The sequence below is a fragment of the Conger conger genome, chromosome 9 (genome assembly GCF_963514075.1).
Source record: "Conger conger chromosome 9, fConCon1.1, whole genome shotgun sequence".
In the NCBI taxonomy this organism is placed as follows: domain Eukaryota; kingdom Metazoa; phylum Chordata; class Actinopteri; order Anguilliformes; family Congridae; genus Conger; species Conger conger.
The window spans coordinates 14,667,465-14,680,431 of NC_083768.1; the positions used below are offsets into that span (position 1 = coordinate 14,667,465).

A 12,967-nucleotide genomic window follows, 5' to 3' on the forward strand; every position below is an offset into this window, starting at 1 on the left:
GGTGATGTCAATGGGTTGCAGGCTTGAACACCTAAAACTTGGGTGGTCCTTTACCAAAGGTGCTCTGTTCTAAATAGTTTAACACATCTTGGTGTAATAAATAAATAAATTCTTAAATCTTGTCTTGTGTTCATCTTTTTACCTCAACCCCAAATATATTCAGTGTATTGCAAAAACAAAGCAATTGACCTTGCTGTTCCAATACTTTTGGAGGGGAATGTACTTGTCACTGTTATATGCTGACACCCTCCTGCCGCAAAAATGGGGTTAAATGATTGTATGGCCTGTGGGACAACTTCACATTTATTTCTTTTCTTTTTGTTTATGCTCATGAATGGGGCTTTCTTTGGTAATTACACATTTTATCCACATCCGGAATACTGTGAAACAGTATCGTCCTGTATTTTTTATTTTATGTCAGCTTTAATCCTGGAATGTGCACTTTGTCTGACCACCTTCTAAGAATACTACCAATTAAGCATCAATGTGCTGTATTATTATGATTAAAAAAGTGTTTTGGGGAAATTTCTGTCTCTTCTCTGTTCCTGTCACTGCACCAAAATTAAAGTAAAGCCTACACACCCAAACTCATAATTATTTACCAATATCAAACAAGGTTTTGACCCATTCTTCTTCAGGTCCATTTGCCTTCCACCCTGGCCGGTGTGCGTATCTCTATATTATTTAACCTTTCACTGCACTTCATCTTTTTATTTCTAATACCCTGTCTGATTTATGAGCATGCACATCTCGAGGAACATGCTGTACCAACGCACCATAAAATTCCAGTCTCAAAACATTTATCCTGGCAACTGTCTGCTTTCCGTCTTCCACTAATATAACAACGGAAATTAGTACATGGAACAATGGAAGCTAATCGTCCATGTGTGAATGTGGGTTGTATATTACTTTTTTTACCGTAAGTAAATGTGTCAAGGTACAGTATGTTTTTGAGCATACTTTATATCAAACCTATCTTAAAATCTGATGACTGGAGACATGAGAATACAATGATTGGCTTTGTAGTGTTGCCACTCTCCCAGCCAAGGCACATCAAGAATTTTTGGCACTATGATTTCCAAATGGCGGGCTCAGACTACACAATATTTTTGGACACTATGTCAGATTAGGCAATCATAGTGCCATAAATGATTGCCCTGTCTTGGCCAGGAGAGTGGCAATGCTACAAGTATGACCCGACCAATCATCGTATGCTGCCATGATCACAATCTTGTGTGAGTTCATAGGTCCTCGGGGAGGAGGGTAAAGAGATCTTGAGTATTCTGTCATCCAATTGGCCAATGTCCAGGAACACGTTGTTGACCATTGTCAGGGGTGTCAAACTAGGCAGGAAAAAAGAAAAAAATCTGACATGCTAGACATTTTGTTGGGGTGTTGTGGGGCGTCCCAAACGCCACATCACTGATGTCACACTACAAGGGGTGAAGACGCCCGTCCATCGTTCCCGATGTTCATATTCGGACCTCATGCTGGAAATTTGTCAGCGGCTACAAAATCATGTCAGTTTTCATTTAAAAAACGTGAACAGAACAGATTACCACCAGGAAGCCGTTCATACTCTGCACTGTACGTGAAGCTAAATCCTGTTTTTATAAGGTTATATAAGGTAAGTAATAAAACTCTCCAAGTTACCATTGGGTGTGTCACTTAAGTGCCACCAACATCACTTACAATAGACCTTCTATAAATGTTTTGGCATCCATTCAAATGTATCGTTCAAATAAAACGATAGTAACATACTTGTTCTTGGCTTCATAATTACCAATTACCAGCCACAGCATGCCAGTCTTGCGTAGATAGACATTCCAACACAGCTGTTGCAGCAGGTATTGCACAATGTAGCCTATTTAATTTTTAATTCAAAATGTGCAGCCTCTTTGCCAATATAAACATGACCGTTTATATACTGATACATATTCATGTTTTTATCCTTTATCACTGAGTTGTCAGATGGAAACCTAAAGCTAAAACTGAAATGTGTCAATATTGTATTCCTATGTGTATTCCTGCCTTTTGCCCAATGTATGCTGGGATAGGCTCCAGCCCCCCTGCGATCATGTTCAGGATAAGCGGGTTAGGATAATGAATGAATGAATGAATGAACTTTGAAAGAGTGGATTCACAAAGAATGATACCTCAGCACAACAAATTAAACTACAACAAACAAGTAGCCTCCTTTTAACTGTTTCAAAAATGCAAGCAGACTAATTGTGATATTAATGAAAGTTTAATTAACAATTATGTGCAAGGGATTGTTACTAACAAGTGTCTCTGACGAGAAGCCTATTGGTAACATAGTTGCAGAGAAAATGTGTTATACTATATGACTTCAGCTCATCAAAGAACTGACTACGGACATGTTATTGAAGTGACTATTGAAAAGCATTTTAGCTAATGACATTACATAAGTAACTAACCTGCACTTACAGGAATCATGTAAGCAGTCTAACCTTAACTAGCTAGCTATCTTATTTCCTTATTATGTTTCCTTCCTATACAAATTAAGTAAAATATTTGTTTTCTTCTCTCTCCTCGAGCTGACTTGGTGCCCTACGCGAACGTGGTGTTTTTCTTCACAGCTCTCACAATGTTTCTGTCATCAACTGATGCCGTTTTCCTTGGTCGACCTGTTTGATTACTTTTACCTAGTGTGCCAGCAGATTCTTTCTTTTTCAGGACATTCCAAATTGTTGTACAAGCTATCCGAAATGATTCTGCAAGGGCTCTGATCGATTTCCTCTCTTTTTCCCCAAAGATAGCTCTCTGGTCTTCATGTTGGTTTATCTTTTCTAACGCCATCTTCACAGGCAAAACCCAAGGCTAAAACCAACAGTAGCCATTCAGAACTATTCATTCTTTAACCAATCAATCTAACAGGTCACATCTGGTCAACAAGAAACCTGCCAGTTACATTCCAATACTAAAATTGGGTGGTTTGATTCAAAAGCTGATATGTTCTAAGTTTTTTAACAAACCTAGATGAAATACCAAGAAATAAAAGCCGAAATTAAGATCTGTCTTGTACTTTCATGTACATCTTTTGATCTCAAACTCAATTGTCTTAAGTGTATGCAAAAACAAAGGAATTGGCCTTGTTATTTCAATACTTTTAGAGGGGACTATACGTAAAGGAGCAATGTCAGAATGTAAACACATTGAAGCAAGCTATTGAAGAGAGGGGGGCAGCTATCTGAACAGGTCACAGACGGGGGGTGGTTGAGATGCAAATTCATTACAAACGGTTATTTTTTCAAACAATTACTTAGGACTGGTCAGGACCACACACTGGACCTGTACAAATAATGAAAACTGGACAACTGACCTACAGCAATAGAGTACAGAGAGAGAGGGGGGGGGATATTTAAACAAATTGTTCCATTTAAGGAATGAATTTAACTCATCCCCTCTATGATTGTGTCTATGATTGATGCACGCCCGGGCTGAGCTTTTGCTGCATAGTTTGCTCCCTCGTTACGGGAAACAGGAAGTGAGCGGTGCCATCTGTTGTTTTAATCAGCTGGAGGAAGAGGCTGATTGATGTGTAAAGGGAGTACTGACAAGCCATCTGTCTGGATGGGTGTCCTACAGCGCAACACAGCCCTGCACATCTCTTCAGCACTCAGTTCACTTTGATTCTATAACAAGCATAGTCCTGAACACCATGCAATCAGGAATGTCTGAATTGCCTTGTTTAAAATTGTTAGAGACATCAGTCAGAGTTCAACCAGGATCAGGGTTTTCCAGTCAATATCCAAACCTTTTCCATAATGAGCTGAAAGTCAAAACTATGTCACCACCTAGTGCTAAAATGAATTACTACATGACCTGACAAGCTGTCTCAAGCAAGGACAGCTGTCAATGTGAAACGCATTCACCGCCAAAGAGTGTCTGCCAAATGCCAATAATTTAATGTAATGTAAATGTATCTGCAGTTAAAGGCATACATCTGACTTTGAAGTAACTTTCAAGCGACCCTCTCCCTGGCCAAGGTAGTGATCACCATAGGTATCACTATAATTTGTAATGGCAGAATTGATGCTTCCTATTTGTAGAGGGTAGTATGTTTGGCTGACGTGTGTTCAGTCAAAACTAGCAGAGGGATAAAAAGCAAATGACCACAGCAATTCATCTAGCTAATGAGTTGAAACTGATTTAGGTCTCTGTAAAACAGATACAGTAGATGTGCTATTTCACATTTTAAGAACGTGAGAACATGAATGTGATAAGTTGCCTCCTACTGTTTCTCTGTGACCCAAACCTGTCAACCTGCAGAAGAGATGACCAGAATGCAGTCGTTTACAGTAAAGGAGTGCCGGAAATCCCCTGGTGATTTCTGGGGGTGGGGAGTTTGGGGACAGTGAAAACAGCTGCCTGCTCTACATCATTTTCGCTATTAACAGTTGCTGCTCACCTCAACTGCCTGTCTGGTCTTGTGCTGCTCTAGCAGCCCAATACTGGCAAACCTGCAGTGGTGCAGATGGTGGTATGATATTGGGCAGCTTGTGGCCATTGACTTCTGAAAGCTCACCTCTTCTGCCTGCACCTGGGATCCAACTGTTGAACTTTGACCTGAAACACATCAACTTAACTGCTGAACTATGACCTGCGGCCCTTCAACTTAACTGTTGAACTTTGACCTGAAACACATCAACTTAACTGTTGAACTGTGACCGGCAGCCCTTCGTCTTAACTGTTGAACTATGACCTGCGGCCCTTCATCTTAACTGTTGAACTATGACCTGCAGCCCTTCATCTTAACTGTTGAACTATGACCTACAGCCCTTCATCTTAACTGTTGAACTGTGACCTGCAGCCCTTCATCTTAACTGTTGAACTATGACCTGCAGCCCTTCATCTTAACTGTTGAACTATGACCTACAGCCCTTCATCTTAACTGTTGAACTGTGACCTGCAGCCCTTCATCTTAACTGTTGAACTGTGACCTGCAGCCCTTCATCTTAACTGTTGAACTGTGACCTGCAGCCCTTCATCTTAACTGTTGAACTGTGACCTGCAGCCCTTCATCTTAACTGTTGAACTGTGACCTGCAGCCCTTCATCTTAACTGTTGAACTGTGACCTGCAGCCCTTCATCTTAACTGTTGAACTGTGACCTGCAGCCCTTCATCTTAACTGTTGAACTATGACCTGCAGCCCTTCATCTTAACTGTTGAACTATGACCTGCAGCCCTTCATCTTAACTGTTGAACTATGAGAGACTATGAAGACCGTACTTGTGCTCTTATATTAAACGTTTTACTGTGATCCAGTCTGCGTTGATGTCTACAGATGATTAGCCACAATATAATTGACGGAAACAAAAACCTGCACACATGCATTGGCCCCCAAGGACTGGAATTTTTTATTGTGCACGTACAATTAATTTGGTTGTGTGTATGTTTTTATTGTTTTGCAGCTTTTAATGCTAGATCAATGATGTCCTACTTCCTAGTCTCTACTTAGTTCCATCTGTTCTTTCAGTACTTACTACATGCACTATGGACAGTATTTATGTGCATGAGATACCCATTTTGATACGGTTAAAGAATTAATTAAATAATATAGCAGCAGACATATATACATTTGTGCTTTTGTTTTCAACAGCTAAAACTGATGGATAGTTGTTCACTTCTTATACAGTATGCTTAAGACAAACATGGAGCTGCTGAATCATTGGCTCCATGATTAATTACAATGCTAGAGTTAACAAGGTGTGCTGTGTGACCTTGCCTTATGCTTAATGCTGTTTTTCTGTGGAACAGGGTATATACATGCTTTATATTCATTCATTACTGCCTGAGGGGGTTTGCACTGCATACACTGTGAAGTTAGTTTTACTAACAGCACAGGAGTGACTCATTAGAGAATAAAGTCATTTGAATGCACATGCCGCAAAGACAATTTCACTGACAGAACATGTGAGACCGTTAGATTACAATAACTTTTTAATTTCATGTATTTATATTAAGCCATATTTGGCTGAAGACTAAACACACAGTAGTATGCCAATACAATGTCCACAGTTGTTTACACTGGGTTTAAGAAAAACCTATGCTGTAGCCTCATACATTGGCGGTATTACAAAATTGAACAGATTGGACTGAGCAACATATTCTTAGCTGAGCTAGCTTTACAAGTGTATCAGTGGAATTTCAAAACTTCTACTCCGGACATTAATGGGTTAATTTGGTGTTTGGTAGTATAGACTGCATATAAAGTGAACAAAAAACCAAAAACAGAAAGATAGAAGTAGATAAATGGTTATTTTGATTGGTAGATCGTAGACGAATGCTGAAAACGGAAAAGTGAAAGAATAAGATGACCTCATGCTGATATTATCCTTTCGCTCATTTGCAGTATTGAGTGTTGGATGGCGAGGTGAAGCTGGGTGTCTTCATCATCATGCACGTTCTACATATGACAACAACAAAAAACATCAGTCAGGAGGGGAAGAACTTTACCAGCATTACCTGGCAACCAAGCCCTGGACCCTGTTCCACAAAGGAGGATGACTGAGTTATCTGGATCACTGTGCTGAGTAAAACCTGGAACCCTCTCAAGTCTGGAAAATGGACTGTTCTGGGTTTTAATAAGCACAGTTATCTAGCTAACTCAGTATTCCTGCTTTGTGGAACATGCCCCTGTTCTCCCGCTCAACCTCAACACCACAATAACAGGCCCCTGGGGTGGAGGAGTAGTATAATGGTTAGGAAACTGGGCTTGTAGGTCCATGGTTGTAGGATTGATGCAGGAGTGATGTGGGGCACTGCTATTGCACCCTCAAGCAATGTACAGGGGCAACATGTAGCCTAGAGGCTAAGTTACATGACTGGGACTCAGAAGGTTGGTGGTCAAAGCCCAGATAGCGAGGATAAGATCCGCACAGCTATTGGGACCTTGAGCAAGGCCCTTAACCCTGCATTGCTCCAGGGGGATTGCCCCCTGCTTATTCAAATCAACTGTAAGTTGCTTTGGATAAAAGTGTCATCTAACTAACAAATTATTATTATTTTTACTTAACCTGAATGACTTAAGTAAATATCCAGCTGCATACATGGAATGTGTATAAAAAGAATGTGCATGTCCCTCTGGATAAGAGTGTCCAATAAAATATTAGCCAGGCAGAATATTTAGCAACAGTGCTCTTCCCACCAATGTTTGTCTCCATCAGAGATTTGTTTCAGAATGCAGGGTATACATTATCCCTGTGTCACTGCTGCCTGTGTTGCTGCTGCCTGTGTCTCAGTCACAGTGTTTCAGAATGCAGGGTATACATTATCCCTGTGTCACTGCTGCCTGTGTTGCTACTGCCTGTGTCTCAGTCACAGTGTTTCAGAATGCAGGGTATACATTATCCCTGTGTCACTGCTGCCTGTGTTGCTGCTGCCTGTGTCATCAGTCACAGTGTTTCAGAATGCGGGGTATGCATTATCCCTGTGTCACTGCTGCCTGTGTTGCTGCTGCCTGTGTCGTCAGTCATAGTGTTTCAGAATGCGGGGTATACATTATCCCTGTGTCACTGCTGCCTGTGTTGCTGCTGCCTGTCTCATCAGTCACAGTGTTTCAGAATGCGGGGTATACATTATCCCTGTGTCACTGCTGCCTGTGTTGCTGCTGCCTGTGTCATCAGTCATAGTGTTTCAGAATGCGGGGTATACATTATCCCTGTGTCACTGCTGCCTGTGTCATCAGTCACAGTGTTTCAGAATGCGGGGTATGCATTATCCCTGTGTCACTGCTGCCTGTGTTGCTGCTGCCTGTGTCGTCAGTCATAGTGTTTCAGATTACGGGGTATACATTATCCCTGTGTCGCTGCTATTTATGTCCTGAGTCACAGTGCAGAAAGTGGAGCTGCAGGAAACCTATTAATGCTAGCCTCTGTTCCTGCAGGGCTGGAGTGCGTGCGTTGCTTTTTATCCCAACCAATTTCCATGACCTAGTTCCCCAAATAGCCACATACACCATTGCTAGTTCGCTCTTATATCTGACCACAGTAAAGAATGCTTTAATAGGGGCACATATGCTGTCTGTAACCCTTGATGTGCACCTCTCTGCCCTAGGAATTCAAACAAAGATGGAAGCATTGATTTGTTTTCAGTGCCTACACAGGACATGCATTAGCTAAGTGTGCCATCCTAAGAATCAATGCAAATATATAGGAATGTTTAAAACTCACCATGTAGATGTCGTAGCTATACCTGTGGCGTGCCATTAAGTGCCCAATGAAATTTTGGCTGCAGTAGTTGGGATCACCCCAAGATGTGGCCACGCAGATTGGACAGACCTTCATGGCCAAAATAAATCAGAATAGAAGATAGTTCAGACCATGACAGACAATGTTTGGAATATACAGAAATATATTGAAAGTAAATATATTACATATGTATTGCAATATATAATAAAAGGGTAAATATACACATTACTTTCACTTTCAGATACTGCAAGGCATTACTATGCTATGATAAATAGTTTTATCATTTTATCATGAAAAATGTTGATATTCCCAGTATATTGCAGCATATTGACAAAAAGTCAGTGTGCAGGGTGATTTTGGATCATACCACAGGAGTGAGGTCCCCAGTGTGAGAGGTGGCACAGTGCTGAACCAAAGCCATGTCTGACAGACCCTGTTGCTGACAGTATGGGCAGGAGTATGTGGCCGTCGCTCTGTTAGACACAGAACTGGAGAATAGGGGAATGTGAGTGTAACAGTGTAACTCAGACAGGAAATGACCTAGTCAAGCAACACAGAATCTACAGCTGCAGTAAACTTCCTGTTTGGCGTGGCCTGTCTAATTGTAATCTTAATCCTGTCTAGTAACAACACCTGTCTCATGTTATCAGGTGAAATGATAAAATCTAAATCAGTTTTCGATTGGTTCTGTCCCACAAAGAACTGATCGAAAACTGATTTATATTTTATCGAGATTGTGCAATCTAGAACAACATCCCATGTTTTATTCAAATGTTACAGAATTAACATAACAGTGCATTATGCATGAATTAAGCATTAAATTATCTGTAATTACACATGAAGCAATTACCACCCAACTAAGAGAGCAATTAAACCCAGTGATCGGATTGTACCTTAAATAGAAAGAGATGTCTTGTAAACAAATGTAAGTAATGCCAAGAGTAGATCATTAACAGTGTGAAACTTCCAGGTAACTTCCAAAGTGCATACCTTCCAGTCGAGGAGGACAAGTGTCGTACATGCAAAGCTGGGGAATTCCTAAAGTCACAAACACAATCAGCTCATTACAATCATCATAAAAACACTTTTACATTGTTAAAATATAGACACACATTGCACAAGTTATTATCTGTTTAAGCTCAGCAAAGCAAAACTATTATCTAGCATGAACAAATATATAGTGGAAAATCATTTAAACATAGCTTTGTTTGCCAAACTGGCTCTTCTGTGACAGTAAATCCAAAGTCAAAATCAAAGAATGGATTGCAGAGCAGTGCATGACTGAGAATGGCCACAGTTTCACCCACAAGGTGCTACAGAATGTTTAATACAAGCAGTTTAAACTTCTACACCACAGACGACAGCAAGGCATCAAAACTGGAACAGCTACTCTCGCTTTGTGAGCTAGCTGTGGTTTCAACCTGAGGTTCAACCTTCTGCTAAGTATGCTGCGATCAACCTTTTGTGACGGTGATGAGTGCCTTTGTGTCAGCGGAGACATGTACGTACCCGATGGGCGGTATGGGCTGAGGGCCATTAGCACTCCCATTCTGGGCCCTCTGCACATTTCGAGAGGCTGCGGGCAGACCGTACTCATCGATATATGCCGGGCAGTACTTGTAGTGGGTCCTCATCTTACTGTAGAGGGTCTAAGAAAGAATATTCACACACCTTGTTTATCATGTTACTCTTTCCTTTCAGGTATGTCTGTTGTTATCAAAACTGGAGTCAGCTCCATTTAAGTTGAAGGGGAATTCAGAATGTCATGGAGGCCACAGGACATTATTAGCATTTTTAAAATTCTGTCAGTTCAGGCACTGCATTGACAATCCATTCATCAGCTTAAAAATGGTAACAGAAGATTATTCAGATTACAATCATTTTGTTGTTTATGGTACTGAAGACCCAAAAGGGGATATTCCAAAACGTAGCATTTATTTCAGTCCAAGTCCAAAGCCAAGAGATCATAAGACAAGATTGCAAGGTGTCCTTTTTATGCAATTGTGTCCAGTGACCTCAGCTGTTTATTCACATTGACTGAAAGGGGAATTCACATGAAGATTCAGGGACTCCCCGGCCTGTAGTTTACAGAATATGAAAGTGCACGTACAGCTGTTCACTGAAATTAGTCATTTATGATACACTATGATCAACACTACTTTCTAGCAGAGGCAAAGGAACATTTGAAAATGAACACTACAGAGAAGTTTTATTTTAACTGGACATTTAAAACTATAATTCTCACAACTACACATAATCAGGCAGCAGTACATAATATTAACCTGCACAGTGATACCATCATACAATAGAGCACTCTACTTAATAAAACAAAACAAAAGATTTACAACAATTCTGCACATTCAGTTGACAGTGCACTGTACACACTACTGTATACTACAAGTACCAATAATCACCCAACACTGTACATAGTATATATCGCATGTGCAGACAGCATTACACAACAATACACAGTACTGCAACTATACACCACAACCCAAATGTACACCATATTTACCAGAACTGCACACTATTACCCAACAGAAATAATATTTACCGAAGACCCACAGGCCCTGCACGGTCCCCTCGTCTCCCGCATCCGCTGCACTATGTCTTCTGCTCTCTTCTCCCGTTCGGACACTGGTCCCCGGCACAGGGGGCAGTGCGGGCCCTGGGTCCGCACTGCTGTTCTGAAGCAGCTCTGACAGAACCTGCAGGCCAGCAGAGGGTCACTGTACCACTCTCTCTCTCTCTCTCCCATAATGCAAATCTGCCACATATTACATTAGATTCGGCAGACGCTCTTATCCTGAGCGACGTACAAGAAGGTGCATAAGTTACCCATAACAAGGGACTGAAAGACCCTTAAGGGAAGTACAATTTTGAGTGCTAAGAATTCACCAAAGAAAAGGACATGGGCCTTGTAGATTAATCTGACAATGGATTATATCCATAAAACCATTTTTGTACAATGCAAAATAATGATACACGCTTGTGTAGGTGTCATTCAGAAAGGAACCGTGTGAGATTCACACTCAATGAATTCTAATAAACAGGGAGGGTGTGCCAAAATACATCATGCACAGGAAAAAGTCCAGTGTTAATCAATTCTAACCAACTGGACCACACATACTCTGGAAGAGCTGATCTAACACTGAACATTTTACTGTGTGTTTATAGCTGTAAAAGCTTACAAATCTCCAGCTTCTCTCCCTGGAGTTTCTGCACTGTAAAATAATTTATGCCACTAAAATACATCTATGTAATATCACATTAGGTAAACAAACATGCTGTATGGTTAAATCTAGATAGCTGTTAGCAACACTTTAATATTTTGATATGAGCCTACACATGTTGGCAGGTCCTTGTCCTTATTGGGGTCTTGAAGACATCGTGGCAAATGGGACAGTCAAAAACATCTGAGGAATCTTCGAGTGCCCCTTCTGTGTTGATCCTGTTCACTGTTGGTCCCGTGGACTCCATTTTCATTCCAGCGTCACCTGGGATACAGCCCAGCCAAAGTCAAACGGATCTCATCTGTCATCAAGGAGAAACATTAACCACTATGTCAACTGTTTTAGTCACATAACTGAACAACCAACAGCTCCACTGTCATTTTGTATTGTATATGTTTTGACCACAGACCTTCCTCAGTAATTTAGCTAAATAAACAATAATCATGTTTTTAATCACTAAATGCAAACATCAAGTAAGCATTCATGGTCCCATCAATGTTCAATGTTTCAATAATGTTTACTGAACATTGTCATTAAAAACATTGTTAAAAGACACGTAAATATCAGTCGTATAACCTCTAATCCAGTAGGGAACACCGAAATGCATCCACTAGCGTTGGTTTTAATGGAGCAGAGCAGCTTGCCTCCAGTAGCCTACTGAGAACACATACAGACATTAGCAGAGGTACACCATGTAGACTCACCTGCCTTGCCCGAATCCTCGCATTAGTGTGTGTATTTTATGACAGGGTATTTAAACTTGCACAAACGCGTGCGCAAAATATGCTTTAGTCTTTCCTTTCACTTTCTCTCTCGAGCAAAGCAGGAAGCACGGAAAGCACCAAACATCACACTCGAATTGTTGTCATCGATCAGTTTAATGACTATAGAATAGATAACCCTCTAATAACTGCAACTGCATTATAGGCCCGTGGCTGTAATTACTGTCTGTCTAAAAGCAACAGAAATTTTTGCATGTAGGCCTACTTTCTATAATAAAAAATCGAATTAGCAAAATGGTCTAACTCACAGTGCCTCGCATTTTCAGTGCACGCAATTCTGAGAAAATGCTAAATAACTCACACTTCAAGTCAGGGTGCTTGTTGTCCGTGCTTTCAAATCCATTCTGCCAATATATTAAAAAATAGCCTTACTTTTGAAATAATACGCCCATATGGATGAACAAAAATGCATTCTTATAGCCTACTGCATCAAACACAAAACTAATTAAATTACGAACGAGAAATGTATTCTCGACTTTCATTAGAAAATCTATCATATAGTTTCGATTGCGGGAAGCGCGTACTTCAGCAACTTGATTGGCTGACATTATTTTGAAGCACGTAAGAGGGAACGAAACACATTCGGCTAAGTTGAGATACTAACATATAAACCCAGACAAGTGTGCCTTCGTGCATCAACCTCCGAGGTAACCTTCCTACAAGACAGTCCCAGTCGGACACTTCGTAGGTAGACGTTTAAACGGACTAAAAAGCTTGGTGTTGCTTGCAGCAAAAGAG

The 12,967-nt window shown here is 40.7% G+C and overlaps 1 protein-coding gene across 6 annotated transcripts; it reads right to left on the minus strand.

The window, feature by feature from the left end:
- Positions 1 to 5,947: 5,947 nt before the first annotated feature.
- Positions 5,948 to 12,709, minus strand: LOC133137480 (E3 ubiquitin-protein ligase RNF138-like). 6 transcript variants are annotated; one of them, XM_061255791.1, is made up of 8 exons: positions 12,531 to 12,709; positions 11,561 to 11,711; positions 10,769 to 10,922; positions 9,724 to 9,863; positions 9,205 to 9,252; positions 8,582 to 8,702; positions 8,197 to 8,304; positions 5,948 to 6,431 (listed from the first exon to the last, which is right to left on the minus strand). In XM_061255791.1, the coding sequence occupies exons 2-8, from the start codon at positions 11,698 to 11,700 to the stop codon at positions 6,345 to 6,347; spliced, it is 798 nt and encodes a 265-aa protein (XP_061111775.1). In that variant the 5' UTR covers positions 11,701 to 11,711; positions 12,531 to 12,709; the 3' UTR covers positions 5,948 to 6,344. The 6 variants fall into 6 exon arrangements, with proteins under 6 accessions (XP_061111775.1, XP_061111772.1, XP_061111770.1 ...); XM_061255788.1 differs by having other exon boundaries at positions 11,561 to 11,748; positions 12,531 to 12,708; XM_061255786.1 differs by lacking the exon at positions 12,531 to 12,709 and adding an exon at positions 12,152 to 12,258 and having other exon boundaries at positions 11,561 to 11,748.
- Between the last annotated feature and the right edge of the window lie 258 nt (positions 12,710 to 12,967).